The 26,681-nt window shown below is 42.0% G+C and overlaps 1 protein-coding gene across 7 annotated transcripts in view; it reads right to left on the bottom strand.

Moving 5' to 3' along the window:
• Positions 1-3,251: 3,251 nt before the first annotated feature.
• The window catches only part of CCDC171 (coiled-coil domain containing 171), a 215,273-nt gene continuing 191,843 nt past the window's right edge, over positions 3,252-26,681 (bottom strand). For all 7 annotated transcript variants that reach the window (XM_053370260.1, XM_053370256.1, XM_053370261.1 and 4 more), the window contains one exon: positions 3,252-3,542. In XM_053370260.1, coding sequence (XP_053226235.1) covers positions 3,327-3,542 — 216 coding nt within the window. In that variant the 3' untranslated portion in view covers positions 3,252-3,326. The remainder of the gene's footprint in view (positions 3,543-26,681) is intronic.

The following is a 26,681-nucleotide window of genomic DNA, read 5'->3' as shown; positions in this document are numbered from 1 at the left end:
AGTGCGGGGACTAACAGACAGACAACAAAAGTGGATTCTGTAAACCCTTATGGTGGCAAAGAGGGTTACGTTTGCTCCAAGGACAAACATCCACCGCTCAGTGGTCTGAACATCATAGAATTATAGAACTGTAGAGTAGGAAGCGACAGCAATTGTCATCTAGATTCTACTCCCTGCAATGCAGGAATCTCAGCTAAAACCCTTCATTGAAGGAGATTCCACGACTTTCCGAGAGAGCCCAATCTTACTGCCTTTCCTATGTTTGAATGCATGGTTTATAATCCTCATTTAGATACAGTTGTACCTCGGAAGTCTAATGCCTTGCTACTCGAAACGCCTTGCGACTGGCCAATCGGAAGCCACGCCTTGGTTTCTGAATGCTTTGGAAGTCGAATGGACTTCCGGAACGGATTGCATTTGACTTCCGAGGTACGACTGTATATATTTTGGACATACGGATGATGTACAGGGGTACCTCGGGTTACATATGCTTCAGGTTACATATGCTTCAGGTTACATACGCTTCAGGTTACAGACTCCGCTAACCCAGAAATATTACCTTGGGTTAAGAACTTTGCTCCAGGATGAGAACAGAAATCGTGCAGCAGTGGCAGTGGGAGGCCCCATTAGCTAAAGTGGTGCTTCAGGTTAAGAACAGTTTCAGGTTAAGAACAGACCTCCAGAACGAATTAAGTTCTTAACCCGGGGTACCACTGTATATTAATCCACTCATTTAAATTAGGATTAATAGAATACTTTATTGTTAATTTCAGTTGCTATTTTTTAAAATCTCCTTTCTATTTTTCATCTGCTAGATTTGCATCACACACACACACACACACACACGGAAATGAGACTTGTGAATGACCGTATGTGAAATTGGTATTGACTGGTAAAGGACTGATCCATCAACCCCTATCTATTCTATAATATTCATGCTAACCTCCTTGCAAAACAGCCATTCCTATACATCATTTACAAACTTCCAGTTGCGGCTGTTCTGCTGAGTAGGGAAATGCAAACCAGAAATGTTCTGATTTCCCAAAGGCAGCAATGCTTAACTCATTACTGCACGGCCCTTTTAAAAACTATAAATTGCATTATGTTACTGTTGTGACAAGCAAAGTTTAAAACTGAACATCACCACAACCAATGTTTGGAGGGGTTTTTTTGGGGGGAGTGGTGGAGATGGTTTTGGTAGTGCAAAGTCATGCATTGTAAACAAGCAAAGTTCTGGCCATATGGTCTTAAAATCTTTGCGGTGGCTTTTAATGGACTCAGATCTTTGCCTTTGAGCTCACTTTAAACAAGCAACAACGGTACGGCACAAAGAAAGGAAAGTCCTGCGTGTGGATAAAAGCAAGTGATCCACATTTGAGATCAATGTACAATATTTTCAGTATGTGTGTAGCAACTGGAACAACTAGGAGGAACAGAAGCCGAATAGAACTTTGCCTCATAGAGAAAACACACCATGAAAAGAGAGACTTTTTCTTTTTTTTACTGGTTCATTTGAAAACAAGTACATCTGCAATTGTACGTGTGCGGCCACTTTGTAAACTAGGGATGAAAAATACTTGAAATTTTTCAGAGTTCCACAAAGTGGCTTTGGAGTACATTTCTTGGAAATTTGCATGATTTTACTTATAACGGTAGGTGTATTACATATGCAGATTTTATCTTCTAGGGCAAAAGAACAAAGACAAATGTTACTAGTCAGGACCTGTGGAATCAAATCACTGCTCTTATCAAAGCACGAGAAATTACAAATTCCATAAAGCACATTGTTATTTTTCTAATGTACCCCTGATCCATAATGAGAAGCAATCTAACATATAGATTTTGCATTCAATATCGCTGTCAAAAACTACATTACACATCAAATGTTAATGGCACTGGGGAGTTGGGGTGATTAATACCATAACAAATGGTATATATTACAAATTTTCTTTTGTTCTTTACTCACAATGACGCATACAGCCAGGATTTAACCTTTAAGGGTTAAAGAGTTTAATCAATGTCAATGTCTGATCTTCTGAAGGCGATAAAGAACGGTCTGTCTAGCGATACCCAACAGAACATCACTTTGTCAAGCCACAAAGCGCCCAAAAGCTTGTCAAGTAAGTTACCAGAAACCTCTTTGTGGTTAGAACTCAGCTCCTTCCTGCTTGACCTATTATTTGATATTTGACCACTTGGTTGCAAGACACTTGCTCTTTCCAGCTGAAATGTCACTGGGGCATCTTGTCAGCTCCCCGACATCTCGGCCTGACATACAATTTTACTTTTGTGTGCTACAAGGCAGAAAATGCAGGGCAATGGCCTTGCTTTAAATTCTGTCAGCATCAAAGATGGGCGTCACTCTTGGGTCCTACTACTACCAAAAACAACAACAACAACAAAAGGAGTCTATTTTGAAGGTCAAAACGGCCATTCCTTTAAAGTCTCTGCAGCTTAAACTAAATTTATTACCTGCAATCCTGGTTTGGGAACTGCCCTTATAAAAAGTACATAAACATATCATCTAAAAGAGAGAGAGAGAGAGAGAGAGAGAAATTCCTCCCTGTACAATTGTTTCTACTTTCTTATCAAACACAGACTTGATAAAAGGATGAGTTTGCAATGCCTGCAGGGACCGGATTCCACACTTAACTTGTTCAAATGGGCAAGTAGTATCATGTAGGTTTACAAGGAGCAACCTGACCTTCTCACATTGACCAGGAGTGACATTATTGTGCAGAAAGAGAAGCAGTCCCATCATTTCTGTTTTGCACAACCTGCTTAAAGTTTGCAACTAAATGCTTGTCTTCAGTTGAGCTGACAAGAGAGGAGAGGGGGCTCACTGAACCATAGCAGGGCTGCCATGAAATGACAGGAATCATTGGCATACATTTCAAATAGCTCTCTCAATCCTATTAAAGTATTGCAGCCCTGTTTTAAAATAGACAAGTATGAAACAACTTTGATAGATAGAGACTAAAATGGCTTATTGATTTCTTTTTTTAAAAAAAGTCTGAGGAAAATTACCCAAAATGTGTCATTCTTTAACATTTAAAAATATATTACATAAAAATGAGCTACCGTGATAAATAAAACTTTTCATTATATATATTTTTTAACGAACTCTTTTTCAGTATGCTGGGAGCGCAGGAACATAGGAGCAACCCGTGAAACCCCCCCGCAATGAATAATGCAAAATTAATGCCACGGAAATGCATAGAGAAATAAGTGCAATTCGAAGGCTCAAAACGTCCAAATAAGCGAGGTTTTTTAATTAGTTACACACATGTATTTATATATAGCTGCTTACAAAAAAATATCGGATCTTAACATCCATTTTGCATTGCTCGTTTGGTGGTGGGTATGAAATTCAGGGTTGAGGAATATGAGGAAATCTGAGAATTAGGTCTGTTGTGTACCAAGGCAAAAGATGGATCGTAATCTGACTCTGCCTTGAGTGGCAAAAAGTCTGGGATGCAACTCTGGTCCAGCTGGGTTAAGGATCTTGAAGATCTAGGGATGCTTAAAGTGTTTTGCGGCTCCTATAAGGCAAAAAGAAAAGGGGGAAAAATCATAAATAAAATACATCCACATTAGCCATAGGCCAATTAAGAAATAGCATGCTCAAATTCTACGGCATATTAGTACAACCCAATGCATGGTTTAAAGCAGTTTTAAGCCCCATTAATTTCAACAAGCACACTATGATTATCTATGGATTGCAATAGTTAACAATAATTTTTTAAAACATTATTTGTTTCGCCTAATATTTCGACTACCCTTATTTTCACATTTGAATGCTCTAGTAAAGGTTTTGATTCTCTCATTCCTGTATCTCTGCTGCACTCCTATCAAGACGGAAAATTGCTAAATTGCCACAATGAGCTACAAATCCGAACAAGTGGTTTTTCGCACTGTACAGTAAAGTCTCGAATAGTTTTTTCACTTCATTTCTTTTTTTTTAAAAAAAGTGTTTGATAATGCTGAATTGTGCTTGCCCCTGACCTTTCCCAGTTTAAATTTTTGTCTCATTCTCTGTCTGGAATAAATTAAACATGGTCAGCAACTACATACCACCCAAATAGGATACAGTCCTGAAGGAATATTAGCTTGCTCATGTTCATTAACATCTACAAAATTTTAGCTACAATTTTCATTGATCAGAGCAAATGAAGCAGATAAAGTATTTGGGTACCATAATCCTACACATTTCTTACTCAGAACTAAGTCCCATCGACTTAATCCTAGGTAAGAGAGCAAAGAGGTTCAGTTTGAATCAGTCTGAAGAATGTATAGGAAGAATGAGTACCTTTAGAACAAGTATCACATACAACCACCGCCGTAACTAGCAAACAGAACTGTATCTAAAATTCGATCTGCACTCCCTCAATAAGAGAATGGCAAGTAAGATTTTGTGAATATATAGAATCAGCAAGACTTACAGCAGTGGTAAGTGGCCAATCAGACCAAAAACTGATAGAGGAGTGGACTTGCATGAAGGAATACATCAAAAAACATTGTTCTGGTATTAATATATCAATATGCAATGAATGAAATTTATAGAGTAAAAAATTAAGAATAAATGGGCATAAGATGAGATAGTCAAAAATAATATTGATCACACAGCGAAAAGAAGAAACAAAGGAAGTCACATATAGGTGGAGGAAAGTCAAAATTTATGTCTGTATGTTTAGTTTGCATGTTTGTTTTCTTTTTTTGTAATCTAAGTTGAGGGGTGTATGTATCTATGTATAATAAGTTTGTTTAGTGTTCTGGTTTGTATTGCATTTATCAATAAAAGTTTTTTTAAAAAGCAATCTGCATTAGGGACATGTGCTACTTTAACCAACAGCATCAAAATGCCATGGAATGCATTCGGTGAATTGTATGAGCACCAAAATACAGGCTGCAGTAATGAAGTGGAAGGGAATATTTGGAATTTTGCTACTGTGCGCATCGGGTTTTTGAGCGCTTCCCCCTCCCATTCCCATTACTGCTACTGGGGAGAAGAAGGAGGAAAAATCAATGGGCTGCATCTAACACCTAGTTCAGCAATTTCCTTTGATGTTGGCTCTTTGATTTCCTGATACAACACAAGCTATCTTGTAGCAGGCTGAAGAGGCGGACCTTTAAGAACCACCAGTATGGTTGCAAGTTCAAATGGTTACCCCAAAGAGATATTTAAAAAGCAGTTGTACGCTCAATTCTACAAAGGATTTTGGATTGTGAAGTTTGAGTTAGACAGAAATTAAACTTGCAATCTTTGCTGCGAGTATATTTTGGTCCTACTGCACACAGCATATTGTAGCCAAGTTAAAATCGGTATGTTTATTGCAATGGCAACAGTGACTTCACATATTTGAACATCTGCTATTCTAATTAGCAAGTTTTAATTATCTAAATGTTTATACAGGATGCCGCAGCAAGAATGCAAAATTTGGATTTCCTGGTTTACTCCAAAGAGAGAAATTCTGATGCTATGTGAAAATGTGCTTTGTTTTAAAATTCCGCTCCAAAAATCAAGGACAATTTGTCATTTTAAATAGGTGCAGTCAATAGGTAAAGGACAGGTTGTTTTGCATATTTGTCAGTGTCATTTTCCGCATGAACTCGCTTATCATTCTGGTTAAAAATCATAATCATTTCTCACATTTTATTTCCCTCAAAACTCAGCCGATTCTTTTTTTAAAAATAAAACAACCTCAAAATCCCAAGCAAGGGGGTAGAAATCAGGTTCCCTCAGAGAGTTGCACAAAAAAAGTATGAAACTTAATGATTGGCAGCTAGTCAATAGACTGTTACAGGAAAAGGCTTCAATGTTTGGCGGTGGTGGAAGGAGGGGAGTCTGGTCTGCTTCAGTTCTCAGGCCCAGGCTGCACCTCCTAGGAAACTGAGGTAGAATAACATCCAACAAATGGAATGGAAATCTGATTGCTCCTGTAGCCTTGACAGATGGAGGAAAAGCTTTCACCGCTATTCATACGAACTGTTTTGATCCAGAACTGCTGTATGCATTTAAAACAAATGAAGAAAACACACACATAGTCCTGAAAGTATAACTTACATTGGAATAACTCAAAATAATATAGGTTTTGGGTTGTTTTTTTTACTATAACCATGTGTCTATGTGCATCAGATTGTGTTTTTTCTCTCAACATCATTGTGCTCTATCTCTTAGTTGGCAACATTACAGAATTGGAACTTAGAGTCTCTGTGCAGGAGCACCAACAGATCATTTGAACCAGAAACTATGTGCATATTCGCCGAGACGGCTGTATTTACTGATGGGTTCTGTCCAAGAGGGTGGCTCCATGTTGCAGCAGCTTAGAGGCTAGAGAAGCTATGCAAGTTTGCACGAGCTTGGCTAAAAAAAGAACTTCTGGGGGTCTTAAAAGGTTGCCTCAAAAGAATGCCCCCCTCCACATCCTACTACAGCTCAGATCAATATTTGGGCAGGAGAAAGATTCTTGGTTTCTCTCTGCTCATTTCTGCCAGCCCCCAAGGCACCCTCCTTTTTACTTATCTGTATACGGCAGTACAGCGATACCTTGGTTGTCGAATGGCTTGGCTCCCGAACAGAACAGCTCCTGAACGCGGCAAACCCGGAAGCGAATGTTCTGGTTTGCGAATGTTTTTTGGAAGCCTAACATCCGATGCAGCTTCCAATTGAGTGCAGGAAGCTCCTGTAGCCAATCAGAAACTGTGCTTTGGTTTTCGAACGGTTCCAGGAGTCGAACGGACTCTTGGAACGGATAAAGTTCGACAACCAAGGTACATTGTATCAGAGAACAGGAAGGAGGAACTGTTCTTTCACCCTACACTGCCCTAGTGTAGCTCCTAAGGCTTGGAGTCTACCTAACAGTTACCACTAAGCAGCAAGAAGAAGAGACCTGCTTCAGGCAGAATCAGGAAGGGAGACAAATCAAGGCAGGAATTGGTGTCTAAATAGTACAGCTAAACTTTATAAAATGATGCATCTATTGGGATGGGATGGCTGCATTGGACTCTGATTTGGACTACAAAATGTCCTGAGCTGGCACTGATTTCATATACTATTTGGAATTTCCAACACAGTTATATAAATACAGTGGTACCTCACTTTTCTAACGTAATCCGTTCCGGAAGTCTGTTTGAGTTCCGAGGCACTTGCTTCCGGGTTTTCAGAGTTCCAAAATGTTCGACTACAGAGGCGTTCGAAAACCGAGGTGCCGCTGTATTTTCTGTGACCACATGTACAGTATACAGTGGTACCTCTGGTTACATACTTAATTTGTTCCGGAGGTCCGTTCTTAACCTGAAACTGTTCTTAACCTGAAGCACCACTTTAGCTAATGGGGCCTCCCGCTGCCAGAGCACGATTTCTGTTCTCATCCTGAAGCAAAGTTCTTAACCCGAGGTATTATTTCTGGGTTAGCGGAGTCTGTAGCCTGAAGCGTATGTAACCCGAGGTACCACTGTATTTTGATATCTACAGTACATTTCTAAACGTTCTTGAATGATGTATCTTGAAATCATCTAACTTCTGCAAGAACCATTTATGTCAGTTAAATGAATTTGCTGCACAATCCAGATTCTTACGGAGGCATCAAGCTACTGTGGTAGAGCAAACACATGCACATACACACTCACACCAACCACACCCAGTTTTTTAGGATTCAGCAACTATCTTGTAGGTAGAGAACCAACATCCCCCAAGGTCAGGTTTGTACTGTGAACGGTAAAACGGGGTGTCTGCAGTTTCTTTACAGACTGTTCTCCTACTACCTTGTTTTCCCATCCAGATTTAGGATGAGCTCTGATGGCCTTAAAAAGGTAAAGGTAAAGGACCCCTGACAGTTAAGTCCAGTCGCGTACGACTCTGGGGTTGCGGCGCTCATCTCACTTTACTGGCCGAGGGAGCCGGCATACAGCTTCTGGTTCATGTGGCCAGCATGACTAAGCCACTTCTGGCGAACCAGAGCAGCGCACGGAAACGCCGTTTACCTTCCCACCGGAGTGGTAGCTATTTATCTACTTGCACTTTAACATGCTTTTGAACTGCTAGGTTGGCAGGAGCTGGGACAGAGCAATGGGAACTCACCCAGTCGCAGGGATTCAAACTGCTGACCTTCCGATTGGCAAGCGTTTCCGTGCGCTCTGGTTTCCGTCACTGTGTCCCATTGCACCAGAAGCGGTTTAGTCCTGCTGGCCACATGACCCAGAAGGCTGTCTGTGGACAAACACCGGCTCCCTTGGCCTGAAAGCGAGATGAGCGCTGCAACCCCATAGTCGCCTTTGACTGGACTTAACCATCCAGGGGTCCTTTACCTTTACCTTGTATCCCTCGACTGTTGGGCAGGTAGACCTGATGGAGATCACTCTACATTGAGGACAATATATACTGCAATCCAGAACAGCAGAGCTGCTTCTCAGGCTCTTACGGGAGATGGACCCTGGGCTCTTTCTTCTTGCAGACAAGCAGAAAGACAACTCCGCGGCTCTCTCTTGCAGAACGATGACTATATGCTCTTGAGCGTCCCCCAAGCTTTTATGCAATGTGCTGCCATTATCATTTCATAGCACAATGCTCGACTCTTTATGCAGCTCCAAACACGGAGACGGAAAGACTGCCGACTCTGTTTTCCTCTTTCCTTTTTACACTTTCTATTTGAATCTTGCGGGCCAAGCCTTGTGCTTGTGTTACTGGCCATATTTCTGAGTGCCCATTTTATGGGTGAACGGAAGCTTGGCCCTAAATCCAAGCGAGCGGCCTTCTAATGTCCGTACCTCCCCACAGCTAGTTTTACAGGTGGCTGTTTTTCCAAGTGTTACCTCCGCTTCAAACGGTGGAAGCTGGGAGGGGATCAATTAAAAGGAAATAAAAAGGGACAAGATTGTATTGACTAGCAACAGCTTGCTCGCTCAGCCTTTGCAACAGGCTGGAAGGGCCTGTACAGAAAAAAGTTCTCCTGCGACGGACAAAAAGCACCGATTAGCCAAACCGTTTTAATTGCCCAATTCGGGAACCCCTTTGCAAGAGATGTACATCTATCTGCTGAATTTCCAGGAGTCTAATTTTTTTGTCAGAGACCTGGAGCCTGATGCAGATCTGTGCTCTGGCAGAAAGAGGAAAGGAGAAACGGGGGGAGAAGAGGGGGGAAAAAAGACTATATTTACATTCACTTTGCCAAACATTAGCATCTTTTTGTCCAATCATTTGAATTCAGAAGGGTTAGGAGAAAACAGCTTAGAGAACAAGGGTTGACACATACAGTGTGAAATCTTAAGGTGCTTGAATGCAATGAGGGAGAAAGTGAGCCCGAACCACATTTCAGCTCCCTAACTGCGCTGCAGCCCGCGTGAACTTTGTGACAGGTCTCTGTCTCTCAGCCACACTTGAGTAGCTTCTGCTGACATTCAGCTGTCAGCCAGCATCCCTTTACCATGCCCCTAACATGCTCTACAGCTTCACCCAATTAACTTGCTTTCACTTGACATTGCAGCAAAAAGCTTCATAATAGGTGGTCAAGGTGCACGGTGCCTGCCTGCCCTCTTAACTGCTCACGCACAGCAAGATGCTTAACTACTTTCCCTCTTCCCAGTTTGCTCCGAAGTGGTGCGACTGTGATTTAGTCATCCCATTTACTAAACCGGGAAGAGAAAGCCAGGATTCAGCAAAGCCACATTTCTCGTTGTATTTTAAATCATGCTTTAAAAATGAAAACAAAACAAAACCAAAGGACCGAAATTTGGCCATCAAAATAATTTGATTTTAAAAATATACATTTGATTTTTATATATACAGGTTTCATGAAATCTTTGCATTTCTATTAGCGACAGAATTGCAGGGAGTGTGGGGCATCCTAATTATTATTTCCAACAATAGCCTTTTATGATACACAAGGATATGGCTAAGGCACAATTAAAGTGTATTTATGATTCAGCATTCTCACACCAGAAAAATCATTAGACATTTAGATGATTAACTCTATTACATACTCTGTTGAACAGCTGGCAGTATGTTAAGTAAAATAGTGAGCACCCCTTAAAAAGCATATCAAAGAAAGTAAATGGATTGTAAATCTTTTAAGGGCATTCGGGAAAGATTTAAGATTCAGTTACACCTATTTTAACCCCAGATCATTGGTGAGATTTATTCCCCGCTTTTTTTCTTCTTCGTGATTTAGGTAAATCTCCAGTTTTTATTAGGGTTATCCAAGAGCACAAGTGTCATCTCATACTCTAAGGAAGTTGTGGTAGGCTATGAATGGAAGCCTACTGATCAATATGCTATGGAAGAAATTTAAAGAGAGACCATATATCTGTGGCAGTATGCGGACAATGATCTATTGAACTGAAGGATAAACTCATTGAGACATTAAAAACAAATGTCTTGTTTAAAAATGCATTTTAAGTGTTCCAGGATTGTCTTGCGAGAAAAGGGTCCCCTGCACAACAAATTCTCATAGCCACCATTGTTTCTGACCCAGCTAATCAAAATGGGTGACATAACCCTTGCTGGCTTTGAAAATGGATCTCTTCATATGCTATATTGGAGGTCAGCATTGTCCATCTCAAAGAGTTTTCTGCTGAAAAGCGTTTGTGAGGGAGTAGAGAGGGGGTGTGCAATGTCCCCTGCTTTTGAGGGAAAGTCACCAGTGGGGAGAAGGGTTTGGTACCACAAACCATGATTCACAGCTCGTATACTTATGAATACTTTCATTCAATGAAGCTGTTCCACCGTAAGTGGGCTGTAGGTTAGAGACAGGTTCAAAACATCTTTCTGCCAGTGTTGTGAGATTACAAGCTGTACGTGCTATCATGCCAGGCACTCTCAAGAGAGCAAAATTCCCTTTCCTTGCTCAAACTACCAATGTTTAGCACTGATTTTGCATCAGAACAACGCCGTCTTGTAAAAAAACAGCCCCCTCCGGGGGAAAAGAACAATGCTAGTCACATTGTGCCCTTGATAAACCGCTGTTGTATGTAGATAACACTTCTTGATGTGACGGCAATGTGACATTTGCAAAAGAGCATTCCACTGGGATTTCAGAAACTCTTCGGAATTGCTGTTCAAACACCGGGCGCATTATCCAAATTCAACATGCCTGAAGTTCACTCATATTATATATATACATATATACATATATATATATATATATATGGGCCATGCATTTTGTTGGATTAAAACAAACAAACAAAGCAGCTAGCTTTAAAAAATAAAATCTGAGAAGGTGCTACATTCCGTAAATGTATCCTTTATAAAAGCAATAAAATCAGCAAATCGCTTTATGAGGAAATCCAAAAATGCTGCTCTGTATGAAATAATTTGAAGGAACTGCCTGACGGCAAGAAATCTAATCCAAAATTCTAGTACCAGGTGGGGAAGACGCTAGAATTTCTAACTCAATGAAGTACACTTGAGTATCCTCATAAAAGTTAGCTGCTTTTAAAATACCTTTCGATCTGACTTAGATTTTACACACACAGAGTTTTTGGTTTGGTGCAGCAGTAGTGACCTTTGCTTCTCCTCTTGCTCCTGGTGCAAGCAGTTTATGAGCAATACCAATCACTTGTGAGTTTTATAGAACCAGAAATTAAACAGAAAAGTGAATTTATTTTGAAAAGGCATTGCAATGAGAGAGGGAGGGAGGACCCTTAATTGTTATATGAATAACTAGGAGGGGGGAAAGGGTCATACTCTAGGCTCAATTTCAGTTGATGTCTAACAGGCATGCAAGCTTCAAATTATGCTAACTGGGCAAGAAATCAAGCTTATCAGTTATAAACAATTTGAGTGTGGCTGGGCTAGGGTTACAGCTTCTATTGTTTCTGGCCTCATTCATATATACAGTTATACTTCTGGCTGCACCTAAATAAAAACCTAATAATTCAAGGAAAAAAACTATGTATATATACCAATCAGCTGTGGATTGGTACTGACACTGGAAAATCACTTTTCCCAAAAACGGCCAAACAAGCCGAGAGTCACTAAGCAAACGAAAATCAATATTTTCCACATACCAATTGCATCCTAAGGGAATGAACGTTCTAAAAAGGAATTGTCCCCACCCACTCCCGCCTTTTATATGAATGTAAAATCTGTATACAAGAGAGAAAGAGAGAGAGAAAAGAATGTGTGCAAAAGACTCTGCAGAATGATGCAAATGCAGAGGAAGACAAAGAGATATAGGCATTTATAATGTGGTTTTCTTCCAAGTACCTTGTGGTCTCTTATGTGGCTCTTGACTTCCCTTCCTTACACCAACCTTGTAGGTCAGACCAAGAGACGGTGACCAAGCTCATAGGCAGGCGTGGCTTTCTACCATGCCAACCTATGATTGCCTTCCAGCTGGGAAGCTGCTTCTGGATCAGGTGAAGCTAGCTGGGGAGTAATGGTCAATAGCAGAACCTGCTCCTTAATTCAGATTCACTTGTCCCTTAACACACAGTTGGGTTTAAAGGTCCAGCTTTGGAAGTGATATGTTATGCGCAAGACTATCTCAAGGCAAATTTTAAAAATGCAGTATAAACACCAACAATTGGGAAACACTTGCCTGCGAGCGTTCCACTGTAAGCAGATGGAAATATCGGCAGGATTTTGATTTCACTTGCAGTGTAACAATTATCATGGGAAATGGGAAACACTTGCCTGCGAGCGCTCCAATTGGAGAACAGCCTTTACCAAAGGTGTCATGTGCTTTGAAGACACTCGACGCAAGGGAGAAACGTGCTAAGAGGAAGGCCCTAGTATTGTTATACCCATTTTGCTGCAGAAAAATTGAGGTTGAGTAGTGTATGACAACCGTCAAGTATAGCCCAATGTTGCTAGCCTTGTGTGCTGGTGTTTTTTCAGGAAATGCAGCAGGGGTTGAGAACCTGTAGCCCTCTAGATGTTGCTGGATTCCACCTACCAGGGGTGCCAACTTGAATAAAACATGGGGGGCAGGTAAGCCCCGTCTCGCATAATCAATCGCATATTGCGGCGCACACACACTATTTGAATGGCAGTATCCATCAACTTTGGGAGGACCTGGTCCCCTCAAATATTTTATTAGGGAGCTGAAGGGACCTTGACCCCTAGGACTTGGCTCCTATGTCCCCTATCATCAACTGCAGCCACATGGCCAATAGCCGTGCACGATTGGGGTTGTAGACCAGCAACATCTGGTTCTACAGAATCAAAATCGGGGTCTACAGAATTTTCTTGGTATTTTAGAACAGGTTTACACTATAGGTCAACATTTCTGGCCTTCGTGAAGCAGTATGGTTTTGAAAACTTTCTTCAAATGAGTTCTGCCCAAAAACAGGAAACGGGAACATTAAGGAAAAGTACAATTGCTGATTGTAAGAATGGTGATCCAAATGTACAAGCTCAATAAAACAAACATGAAGATGTTACTGCCAGTTCAACAGTCCTGAAACTTGTCAGCAACCAAAGGACCCAAACGGTTGTCTAATAATAGAATATTAAACTTTTGTACCCTTTGAACTTCCTGTCTTCTGCATCACACCCTCACAGACATTTCCAAGTATTTTCATATTATTCCACTTGGATTTCCAGCACAAAACAATGGCTCAGTTGAGAAACATAAAGCATACACCCTAATACTTAATAGCAAAGTCGTCTTATGCATACTGTAGAAGCCAGAACCTCTTCAACTACAAAAATGCTTCAGCGATAGCATAAACTTTCCAACAGAGCCATGAAATAGTCTTCTCTAGAGGATTTCAAGAGGAGTTTGTGAAAGCTATAAGAGATAATTTACTGGTGGCCTTCCAGATGTTGTTAGACTTCAACTCCCATAATCCCTTGCTATTGACCAAATACTTTTATAATACAAAAATAATGTTATAAGTTGTGTGTACTTGTTTCCCAATTTGATCCTTTTGCATGGTTTGTGGTATTTTAAGCACTTTGTGGTATTTTAAGCACTGTGACTTGCCGTTATTTTTATTGATTTGTAATTCCTTGTTGTAATTGGTAAGTGTAAACTGTTTAACTATTATTTGCTGATATTTAATTCTACTGTTTACTATTACAGTCTAATGGATTGCTGAATATTGCTTTATTTGATACAACTTGTTTATTTTAAAGTTGTTGTGGCTTTTATTATTGGATCAGATTGTTACTGTGTGTGTGATCTTGGCTGTCTATTTTGTTGTCTTCAGTTGTAAACTGCCTTGTGTGTAGTAATATAGAAAGGTGGTATACAAATTAAAAGTGGAATGAAATGCCCGGGGCTTTTAGGAGTTGGAGTCCGACAACCATCTCTGTTGCAGGCTATGCTGTTTTAGGGCTTGAAGGCTAAACTAAATAGCTGCTCTTCAAATAGCAAGCATGACAATGGGGTCGCACCTTGTCCCAAGGTAGGTTGCAAGAGTGACAACACCACCGCTATTTCTTCGTTTCTTTGAAGTCTGTATAAGAGAAAGGATAGGGCGAGGAAAAACTAAAGGGGAACGGCTTGATAGATTATAAAACGTGGGTCCCATGTGGTCACTTGGGATTAAAAGTCCTCAGTCTGAAATGAGTGAGTAATCTATTGAGAGTCATAAGTTCCATGGTAATCACCAGCATCTGTGATGAATACCAGATTTTATCAGGAGCTGGAATAGGTGAAGTGTGCATCATTTCTTGTTTGTTTGTGCAAAAAGTGCTTGCATGAGCAGCATAACACCTGAGGTACTCAGGAAAGACCAGCAACACCCAGTTTTTAGCAGAAATGAGCCAGAGACTGGACCATCTGAACTCAGTTGTAGGCACTTTTTACAGCAAAGGGTGGGTCCCCACTACCACCAGATCAAACGTGAGTTTGCTAATATGTTTGAAGAGCATTTGCATGCCCATAACATGCACACACACACACGGCCTCAGATGAGTGCTGGACTTAGGTACATTCATACTCTGCAAAAACTCTTCTGACATTAATGAAAAGGTGAAACGGAGCCATAGTGGAAGTTCAAGGATCTGTCTTTTGCTGCAACACATAAAGTGGCCCTCACACATTTCTGTAGTGACCCAGAAACAAGTCTGGTGAAATGGGGAGCGCTTGGCTATGTTCTGTATGTTCTGGCTTTATTGAGACACAGAAAAAGGAGGAAAGAGTCAAGGTAGCATTAGCATGGATAGGTCATTTGGATTACCTCAATTCAGGTGTCATCTGAGTACATGAACCAGAGTCTTTTGGCAGCCTAACTAGGCTTTCACTTCTTACAAAAATGTCTCCGTTGATTCATAACCCCAGAACAAATTTTACTTTCTTTTGTGTTTAACCCACGGTTTAGCGCTGGATAATGGATGCTTCTAGCCCTCTATCTTGAAATAGCTTCTTCAAAAGGAAGGAGGAAATGCCGAAGTAAAAGTCCTTGACACCAGAAAGAAGTAAATTTATCTACCTTTGTACAGAATAGTCTTTTCTTGTGCAAAGCCAGCTCAATTATGTTCTCGGCTCTATTCTCTCTTAAAAACTTTCTACTCGGGGTTAAACATCCTGATCCAGTTTTCAACACAACAGCTTTCCCGCTTCTTACAAGCTTTTCATTCCCACTGCAACCTAGACAGTATTGTCGGATCTTTGTATCATGGCGTGTCAGACACTGTCACTTGGCAGACAAATGGGACGGAGGCAGATTGGAAAAAGGCAGGTACAATGGACAGAGCAAAGAGCACAGAAAACTAAGACACCTGCTTACTTGCCCATCAATTGTGACACTACTGTTAAGGAAATGTGGTGACGTTATTCTGTTCTATTCTATTGTGGTAAAATCCAAAGAAAAATTATGTCCAGGAAGAAAACCTCAAATCACTTTTGTTTTTTTACATGCAATATATTATTTGACTAAAGCTAGGTATCTGAGTTAATTTTCAATAAGCAAGTTCCTCTTAGTTATATTGGCAAAATACAACATGACTCACAAAATGCTAGGAACTTTGCTGTGGGATAGAATAGCAGTTGATGACTAGAGTGTACCCAATGCATGTCTGACTTTCCATGACCCCATGGACCAGAGCACGCCAGGCACTCCTGTCTTCCACTGCCTCCCCCAGTTTGGTCAAACTCATGCTGGTAGCTTCAAGAACACTATCCAACCATCTCATCCTCTGTCATCCCCTTCTCCTTGTGCCCTCCATCTTTCCCAACATCAGGGTCTTTTCCAGGGAGTCTTCTCTTCTCATGAGGTGGCCAAAGTATTGGAGCCTCAGCTTCAGGATCTGTCCTTCCAGTGAGCACTGAAAGCTGATTTCCTTAAGAATGGATAGGTTTGATCTTCTTGCAGTCCATGGGCCTCTCAAGAGTCTCCTCCAGCACCATAATTCAAAAGCATCAATTCTTTGGCGATCAGCCTTCTTTATGGTCCAGCTCTCATTTTCATACATCACTACTGGGAAAACCATAGCTTTAACTATACGGGCCTTTGTTGGCAAGGTGATGTCTCTGCTTTTTAAGATGCTGTCTAGGTTTGTCATCGCTTTTCTCCCAAGAAGCAGGCGTCTTTTAATTTCATGACTGCTGTCACCATCTGCAGTGATCATGGAGCCCAAGAAAGTAAAATCTCTCACTGACTCCATTTCTTCCCCTTCTATTTGCCAGGAGCTGATGGGACCAGTGGCCATGATCTTAGTTTTTTTGATGTTGCATACACCAAACAAAAGAATGCAACTTTAACACCCCCCTTCTTCCCCCTCTCTTCTCCCCCACCCTTATACTGTGTACAACATTGATGTCTCACATTGAATGTAACTGATCAGTAGGAAAGACTCCACAGGCTGAAAATAGAGACAACTCATGTGCTTTTGTAACCCAAGATCTTTAATAATAATAATAATAATAATAATAATAATAATTTAAAAAAGAAAAGGCCTGTTCTTCTGCTGCCACCCTCCGGATGGGGGACAAAGAGAAGGGCCTCGGGAGACAAGCACAAGGTCCGGGTTGGTTTGTATGGGGGAGAGGAGGTCCTTAAGGTATTGAGGTCCTGAGACATGCAAGGCTTTATAGATCAACACCAGCACTTTGAATTGGGCCCAGAAACTAATCAGCAGCCAGTGCAATTGTGCCAGAACTGGTGTAAGACTCTTGGCTTTCTGATGTTCAGTTACAAGTGCCAACACGACATTATTAATATGCCAACACAACAAAAAGTTGGAAGAGGCGTTCATAATACACCAGTTAAGGTTTACAAGCAATACTTATTTGGGGTTTACCTACAAAGCCCATGACCAGCTGCAAAGGCTTTGTGACCCGCAGGTTGGGGGAAAACACTGCTACAATCTTCAGTGATTCCATTTCATGCTCATCTTCCAGTTCTGAGTGTTTACACCATACATTAAAAACTTGGGATGGACGTATGGACAACCCTTCGGACTAACAGTCTACCAACCTGAACTGAGAGAAGTGGTCTCAGATTTGGCTCAGCAAGAAAACAGTGATATCTACTTCCATTAGCACAGAAGTCTGCCCTTTGGCAACCTTCTTTTTAAGAACATTCACCAGGAAGTCATTTCGCTTCGTGGTGGGATTTGGGGTTGAGTGCTAGAGCCAGAATAGGGATTCTGTTGGGTGTATTACAGAGCTCAGTGGCAGGGCACACGCAGAAAGTCACAGGTTTGGCCCTTGACATCTTCAATTAGACAGCAGGTGATGTGAAAGAAAGCTCTGTGTGCCAGAAGAGAAAATACCGAGCTACATGGACAAATAAGTCTACCCTGGTATAAGGTAGCTTTCTGTGTTTCTAGGATGAGGACCCTGGGCTTTCTGTTATGGAGGAAGCTCAATAAATATGCTGAAGTTGTCTTGTCCAGGGCTGTTCAGTTCTTCGTGGATGCTAACTATGGAGCCTAGCATAAGGGGCGGGTTGCACTCCTAGAATCATAGAATTGTAGAGTTGGAAGGGACCCAAAGGGTAATCTAGTCCAACCCCCTGCAATGCAGGAATCTCAGCTAAAGCATCCATGACAGATGGCCATCCAACTTCTTCTTAAAAACCTCCAAGGAAGGAGAGTCCACAACCTCCCAAGGGAGACTGTTCCACTGTCAAACAGCTCTTACTGTCAGAAACTTCTTCCTGATGTTGAGTCGGAATCTCCTTCCTTGTAATTTGAAGCCATTGGTTTGAGTCCTACTCTTCAGAGCAGGAGAAAACAAGCTTGTTCCCTCTTCCATCTGATGGCCCTTGAGATATCTGAAGTTAGCTATCACATTTCCTTTCCTTTCCAGGCTAAACATATCTAGCTTCTTCAAGCGTTCCTCATAAGGGCCGGTTTCCAGACCCTTGATAATCTTGATCAGGGAACCTCAATAAATACGCTGGAGCTGTTTTGCCCAGGGCTGTTCAGGACTTTGTGGGTGCTTTGACAACCATGGGGGGCCTAGCATATGGAATAGGTTGCATTCTTGACTAGGCAGGAAAATATGGGAGACTTTCCGTTGACTCCCTAGTAATGGTCAGGCCAGGCTATCTCAAGGTTCACCTGTATCTTCATATACATACCCAGACCCTGAGATCTTCATCAAAGTCCCTTCTTCATTTGCACTTGACCAGGTGAGGTGCTGCTACAGAAGGATGACCATTTTGAGGATGGTGCCCCAACTCTGGAATGTCGTCCCCAGAGAGGCTCACCTGGCACCTCATTTTATGCTTTTTCAGCAGGGAAGGACATTATATCCCATCATGCAGAGTTCATTTAGTCCCATGGTTTACCTGGATACTGATGGCTGTAAAGCAAGAATGCTGGAAGGCAAGTGGCAGAAAACAGTGCAATGCTCATCCTCTATCACTGATTTTATGGAGTGCGGTCCGGTGAAGTTCTTGGAGTGCCTTGGGACTTTTTCCAACATGGCAGGCAAGGCAATGTTTAAAAAAACCCTTGGAGGCATGTTGTGACATGTTTACTAAGCACCTTGAGAGTAAAATAACTCGCATCTGCAGCAACTTGGATATAACTGTTTTGACAGCTCGGCCTAAGGACATGTTTAGAGCACTGCCTCTTCCTATTTTATTAGATGACTTTTAGTTATTATGGCTTCAGGACATGGACAAGGAGAAATCTGGCCTCCCAGCTGTTTGTTCAATCCTTGGCTTCTCGGCTCGTAACACCTAGCAGGATGGGACTGGATAGCTGGGTCCAGGAGACAGTGAATGTCTCCTAGTGAGAAAAAATGGTCCCAGCTGCTTTTGAAGGACATGGTGGCCTGGCCTCCTTAGAAGATTGCAATAGCTATCAGTTAGCCACTGATACTCCCCTCTGGGGTCATTGTGCTTCAGTGCTTTCATTCCTACCTGGAAGGACAGTACGTGGTGGTGGTGGTGATGGAAGACAGTGGTATTTATGTTATGGGATGGAGATATTATCAGTATGCTGATGGCACAACTCTATTTTCTCTTCTCACCTAATTTGGATGAGACAGCAGAAATGTTATTTTTTTGATACCTAAAGGGCTGGGTAAAAGCCAACATACCAGGGATGGGGAACCGAGGTAAATAACTATTCTACAAACCACTGTTGTAAATCTGTATCGTCTTCCTCTTCTCTGGAAGGTTCAGGAGGAAGAGGGGGAGGCAGTCCCCACCATTTCTCTACAGTCCAGTCCCTGACACCCCAGCCACTCTGGGCGGCTCCCAACAAAATACTAAAAACACAGTTAAACACCAACCACGCAAAACTTCCTTGGACAGGTCTGCCTTCGGATGTCTTCTAAAAGTCAAATAGTTATTTATCTCCTTGACATCTGAAGGGAGGGCATTCCACAGGGTGGGTGCCACTGCCGAGAAGGCCCTCTGCCTTGTTCCCTGTAACTTCGCTTTTCACAGTGAGGGAACCAGCAGAAGACCCTCAGAGGTGGGCCTCAGTGTCTGGGCTGAATGATTGGGATGGAGCTGTGTTGGTCTGCTGTGTTGTTGTCTAGTCGTTTAGTCATGTCCGGCTTTGTGACCCCATGGATCAGAGCACGCCAGGTACTCCTGTCTTCCACTGCCTCCCGCAGTTTGGTCAAATTCATGCTGGTAGCTTCGAGAACACTGTCCAAACATCTCGTCCTCTGTCATCCCCTTCTCCTTGTGCCCTCATTCTTTCCCAACATCAGGGTCTTTTCCAGGGACTCTTCTCTTCTCCTGAGGTGGCCAAAGTATTGGAGCCTCAGTTTCAGGATCTCTCCTTCCAGTGAGCACTCGGGGCTGATTTCCTTAAGAATGGATAGGTTTGTTCTTCTTGCAGTACATGGGACTATCAAGAGTCTCCTCCAGCATCATAATTCAAAAGCATCAATTCTTCGGCGATCAGCCTTTTTTATGATCAGACTTCTTTACACAAAAGCTCACACCAATAACAAACTTAGTTGGTCTCTAAGGTGCTACTGGAAGGAATTTTGTTTGTTTGTTTTGATGGGGATGGAGACACTCCTTCAGGTATATAGGGATGAGGTCGTTTAGGGCTTTAAAGGTCAGCACCTACACTTTGAATTATGCCCGGAAACCAACTGATGATTTAAAAGGAATACCAAACAAACAGTGACTGCAGAGACTTTTTCATTCAATTGGAAAAAAAATCTGGAAAGTACAGTTAATGAGCACCTGTCCAATTTCAACAGGGATGCTGTCAGGAATATAGCTATCTCCGCCTTGAACTGCGGAGGGCCTTCCTTATATGTGAGTACCAAAATCCTGAACCTGGCCCGCCAGGAGTTTGACAACCAGTTCAAAACCCATAAACAAGGTGTTATACGCTGAACATGGTTTTTCCTCCCCCCCCCCATCAAATACAATGCAACATGTTTTGAGACTGCTCAGAAATTGTGATCAGTCCAAATAATGTTATTAGGTTGCTCACAAGGTAGATGTGAACATAGCTTGCTGGTACTTAAAACAACTTTAATTATAGTTTTCTGTAAAGAACCTGTGGAAATGTACCAAATGTACTCAGCTTCCCTCTCCATATATGTTAAAATCCAAAATGAGTTAAGGCATCCTTTGTAGTTTAGTATCCTTCATCTCACTGAGGTAATTTCAACAGATCTAGCTTGCTAAATATACCAACTCCCTGTATCATCTCAGTAAGAGAACTGGGTTCTTCTTCAAATATTACCACAAAATAAGTTTTACCACCTCAAATTTTCTCTCGCAAAAGTGAAGCTACATTGGGACATTTAAAATAAGGAAGCAGTATGTTACTCTAAACTTTACTTATCTGCAGGTGTAAATACATAAGTCTAATAATAAGAGTTCCCACTGAGAAAAGTGTTACTTATATTAAAATATTAAAACTATTTAATGAGCTTTCTCCCACTGCCCTCCAAAAAAGTAAGTTTAAGTGTGTGCCTTAACCCGCTTGAGGCAAAGGAAGTTTCAAACATATTGGATTTGAAACTAGCCATTATTTCCCATGTTGCAAAAATGGCAATTTTATTTCCCGACAGCAAATGAAACTGTCAGGAAAATTTAGATGCAATAAAACTGTGTGGTTAAACCAACATGCTGGATTTGGACTAAAACTGAATTAAAGGAATTAAAATTAAGCATTATGTCAGTCAAAGTTTATAAAAACTTTATTAAAATAGGGATATTTGGTGGGAAAACCTGGGAGTTTGGGCCTCGGCGAAGCCCAACAGGACCTGTCCATTTCATCTCTATCAATTGTGTCACATTTGGAATTTGCACAATGAAAAATATTTTGCATAAGTGCCTTGCTCCTGGCAACCTTTCCACCTTTATAAAAAGTTGTCAAGGCAGTGTGTGACTTTCGCGGTGCAGAGTTTGAGAATGGTGGCTTCACTCCAAGGCTAGCTAATAACGGCTGACATGCACTGGAACCTAGAGGCCTAAATCAACATTGTTTTCACAGCTGTAATTAAGCCACCTAATCAGAAGCACATTTTGACGGGACAGTTTCTGGAAGCCAGACATTATAATTTCTTATGCCTGGAGCGCAGTGGCTCATGAGAGGTCCTCATTTAATTTCAGTTTGTGTGTGAGTGTGTGTGTGTGTGTGTTTTAAAAGAGGCAGTAAAAAGAAAATACTATTTGGAGGGTGGTGGTGGGGGAGGCGGTGGGAGAGCAGGGCGCATCTGTTGAAATGAAGCAGGCCTATGTGTTCGTGTCTTGACCAACTTGCAACCCACCCTCCTCCGGCCGTGCGCCGAGTCCCCGTCTCTCGGGTGGCAGCTGTGCGCAGTGAGAATAGGGACCTCTGCCAAGATCAACAGATGAGCTGGTCTGAACCGGCTCTCTGTGTGTTCCGATTGTAAATTGTGCTGGTGATGATTAGAGAACTCCAACACAGGATGTTGACTCTTAAAACTGTCCAGAGAAAATAAGTTTTGGGTTGCTTTCCTTCGAATTCGGTAAAAAAACAAGAACGGGGGAGGGGAGTGGGAGGGGAGGGGAGGGGAAAGAAAAAAGTAAACCCTTTTTGTGACTTGGTGCGCAGAGTCGAGTCTCTGGCTGTCAGATGATTCCTCTAACATGAATTCACACGAATCAAATAGCCGTGTTGTTTTTATAAAAAGATATAAAAGGCCCTCGCAACGTTCCCACAGCAAGACCCGTAATCTCGAAGTGTTTATAGAAGAGGACCGCGGCTGAGTGCACTTCTTTAAGAAGCAAACCCAAAGTGTTTTGCATGCGACACCACCTGCTAAAAGGGAGAGGTACCTGCAACTCCTTCAGTATCTAGAAGCTGGTTAGCACTTGTTATGACTTACCTATGCCCTGGTCACACTGAACTGTCATCTCACCCATGCTCTGTGGAACTGCTGCAATGGGGAACTTTCAACATAAACTTTCAACCTCAGAGGCCATGGTAAGACTATCACTAGGAAAGCCCTAGTCACTGGGGTCTGATTATGTTTAGTTCTGCATTTTAATTGCATATGGATTCTATTAACTCGCCCCTTTGCCTTATAGGCAACGTTTTAATCAAATTACTACAATTTTCAAATATGCTACGATAGCTTGACAAGGTAAAAGTTCACATGCCTAGCATACGTGGAATAGCAAAAAAACAACACACAACTTCATATCGAAAGAGGAAATAATTTTTACAGACACACACACACACACACAAAGCAGGAAAATTTGTTGTCAAATTATTCTGTTGCTGTTTGTCCTCATGAGGGCAGTAAAGGTAAAGGGACCCATGGCCGTTAGGTCCAGTCACAGACAACTCTGGGGTTGTGGAGCTCATCTCGCTTTACTGGCCGAGGGAGCCGGTGTACAGCTTCCTGGTCATGTGGCCAGCATGACTAAGCCGCTTCTGGCGAACCAGAGCAGCGCACGGAAAAGTGCACGGCGCGATTTAGCGCTTCTGCACATGCGGCGAAACCCAGAAGTAACCCTTTCCGGTACTTCCGGGTCGCCGTGGGACACAACCTGAAAAAACGTATCTTGAAGCAAACGTAACATGAGGTATGACTGTACTACAGTTCCACCAGCACAAGCATTTCAGCTTGACAGATGGAATCACAGAATTGTAGAGTTGGAAGGGACCCGAGCGTCATCTAGTCCAACGCCCTGCAATGCAGGAATCTCAGCTAAAACATCCATGACAGATGGCCATCCAACCTCTGCTTGAAAACTTCCAAGGAAGGAGACCGTTCCACTGTCAAACAGCTCTTACTGTCAGAAAGTTCTTCCTGATGTTGAGTCGGAATCTCCTTTCTCGTACAGTCGTACCTCGGTTGTTGAACGCCTTAGTTGTCAAACAAATCAGCTCCTGAATGATCAAAACCCGGGAGTGTTCCGGTTTTTGAACATTTTTTTGGAAGCCGAATGTCCGATGTGGCTTCTGATTAGTTGCAGGAGCTTCCTGCAGCTAATCAGAAGCCACGCTTTGGTTTCTGAACGTTTTGGAAGTCGGATGGACTTCTGAAACGGATTCCGTTCGACTTCCAAGGTGCGACTGTAATTGAAGCCATTAGTCTGAGTCCTACCCTCCAAAACAGGACTTTTAATAAGTCTTTGTAATTTTCTTCTTTTTATTTCAGCTTTGTGAAGCATCTGCCATTTAATCATATACAGTGGTACCTAGGATTACATACGCTTCAGGTTACAGACTCCGCTAACCCAGAAATATTACCTCAGGTTAAGAACTTTGCTTCAGGATGAGAACAGAAATCGTGCTCCGGCGGCGCGGCAGCAGTGGGAGGCCCCATTAGCTAAAGTGGTGCTTCAGGTTAAGAACAGACCTCCAGAACAAATTAAATACTTAACCTGAGGTACCACTGTACAAAGTCACACAGCAGTAGCAATTGCAAAAGACGCCTCGCTAGTGGGAAGGGAACATTTCCCAGCACTTAGCATTGCAGTTCCTGGGAAAATGAAATGTCCCTGTGATCAAAGAGCTGTGCAGAAGAGACGTGTCAGGAACCCGACAAGAAATGAGTAACACTTTCGTTGGCTGTGCTCAAAACTATCTGAGAAGGCCCTCAGATCTATGATTCATAACAACATTGTTTCCCCCCAAACATTCTCAGACTGCCTGTCCAAAGGTCTCCTGAATTGTGTCATGTCTACCTAGCTCAGCTTGTGGCATTTCATCACAACGACGCCTCAGGGAAAACAAATGAAATAAATACCACACACAAAACTGCATAAAAGCATTAATGACACAGGCGGTGGTTGGATTGCGACATTAGTGGAGATTTGCATCCAAAAGCAACAACTCTTGATATTTCCAGTGGTAGGATGACAGCCCAGCTCTTTCTCCAGCTGTTATCTCACTTGCAACCATCTTCTCCTGAGGTTCATAATTCTTCCCCGCCCCCTTGATCTGAAGCTGTCCTCCTGACCCCAGAACATTCCCATCCCATCTTCATGCATGCAATCCCCGTCTCCTCAGGTTCTCTCACTCAGTCCTCCTCCTCCTAATACTTTTTCGCCCATTCCCCCTCTCTTTTGTGATACTATCTAGATTCCAAACGTTTGAGTAATTGCTGGGAATTCCTCCCAATATGCAATATAATTGCATAACTCTTTGTCTGCGGCCAGGTGGACATTTTTTCGCTCTTTGTGCACAAAAACTTCAGCATTCTTAACTAAAACCTCCTAACGTTTGCAGAAATAACTTTGTTTCCTAGTGCCTAACGATTGCAGAAATAACCTCGTTTCCCAGTGCCAACAACAGGATTTCCCTGCCCTCAAGCAAGGAATGGGAATAGCTGTTCCTCCTGTGGGATTGTGGGTGGCAATCATACTCTGGAGTGGTGGATTTGTCCACTATTTGGTTGCTGTTGTGTTTTGGGGTTGTTGCTGTTGTTTAGCTAACAGAAAGCAAAACATGCCTTTCACAGAAGGACAACCCTTGATGAATATGTGGACAATGTGCACATTTATTCGAATGCCTCTAGGTATATCAATCATGATATAGCTTCAGCCATGCATAGCTCAGTTGGTTGAGCATGAGACTCCTGGTATGCCCCACAGAGGACATTAAGGTCCATGAATAATCATAGTTTAGAGGTCCCGGGCCCTAAGGAAGTCAGATTACCCTCCACCAGGGCCAGGGCCTTCTCAGTGATGGCTCCGACCTGGTGGAATGCTCTGTCCCATGAGGCCAGGGCTCTGCAGGATTTAACTTCCTTCCGCAGGGCCTGTAAGACAGAGCTATTCCGCCTGGCTTTCAATTTGAACTTAACCTGATCTTTCATTCCCCTTCCTTTTATTTCCCCCTCCCCTTTTTATGAAGATTACCCGCTCTGGGATCCCACAGCTAATTCTCCCCTGGTCTCCTCACTGACCCAAATAGGACTAATTTAGCCAGCTAGCCCTGGTGATCATCTACTGCTTATTGGATGGATTTCCCCCCTAAATTGATTTTTGAATTCTGAATTTATTATTCACGTTTTATATTGTATTTTATGCTGTTTTCTGTTGCATCAATTAAGTGTTTTAAATCTGTTGTTAGCCGCCCTGAGCATGGTTTTCTGAACTGGGAAAGGTGGGGTATAAATAAAAAATTATTTATTATTATTTATTATTAATTTCAGGGTCATGGATTTGAGCCCCAAGTTGGGCAAAAGATTCCTGCATCGCAGGGGGCTGGTCCCTCCCAACTCTACAATTCAAAGATTTGATGATTCCATGAAATTCAAGTTTATTGTTTCTTTTCGACATGATCACAGGTACGGTTCTGAGCCGTGTGATGCAAACAAGAGTTGCCCTGACTCTTTTCTAAGCCAAACTTGGGAATATTTGCATAAGCAATCACTGAATTAAACAAGACCAACAGGGAACCAGGCAGAGAGGGTCTTCTCGGTGGTGGTGCCCTCCCTATGGAACGCCCTCCCATCAGATGTCAAGGAGATAAAGAACTACGCAACTTTTAGAAGACACCTGAAGGCAGCCCTGTTTAGGGAAGTTTTTAATGTTTGATGTTTTATTATGTTTTTATATTTTGCTGGAAACCCAGCCAGGTGGGTGGGGTGTGTATGTATGTATGTATGTATGTATGTATGTATAAATAAATAAATAAATGATAGGCATAAACTAAAACAGCATCAGTTGAGATGAATGTTGCAAACTAAGTGTTATATTCATCTCCTTTTAAGGATTTTGAGAGTTCTGCTTTCTGAAAAAAATTGGGAGCCCATACAGGTTTAGACCTATTTAGTTATGTACAAATTATCCATCATGTATGCAAATATTACCCAGTAATTAAGAATGATGGGTAATATAGCTGAGACGTTTTCTGTTTTGATAGGTTTTGC

Source organism: Podarcis raffonei, chromosome 17 (genome assembly GCF_027172205.1).
Source record: "Podarcis raffonei isolate rPodRaf1 chromosome 17, rPodRaf1.pri, whole genome shotgun sequence".
In the NCBI taxonomy this organism is placed as follows: domain Eukaryota; kingdom Metazoa; phylum Chordata; class Lepidosauria; order Squamata; family Lacertidae; genus Podarcis; species Podarcis raffonei.
This window is presented reverse-complemented; position numbering and strand designations above follow the sequence as displayed.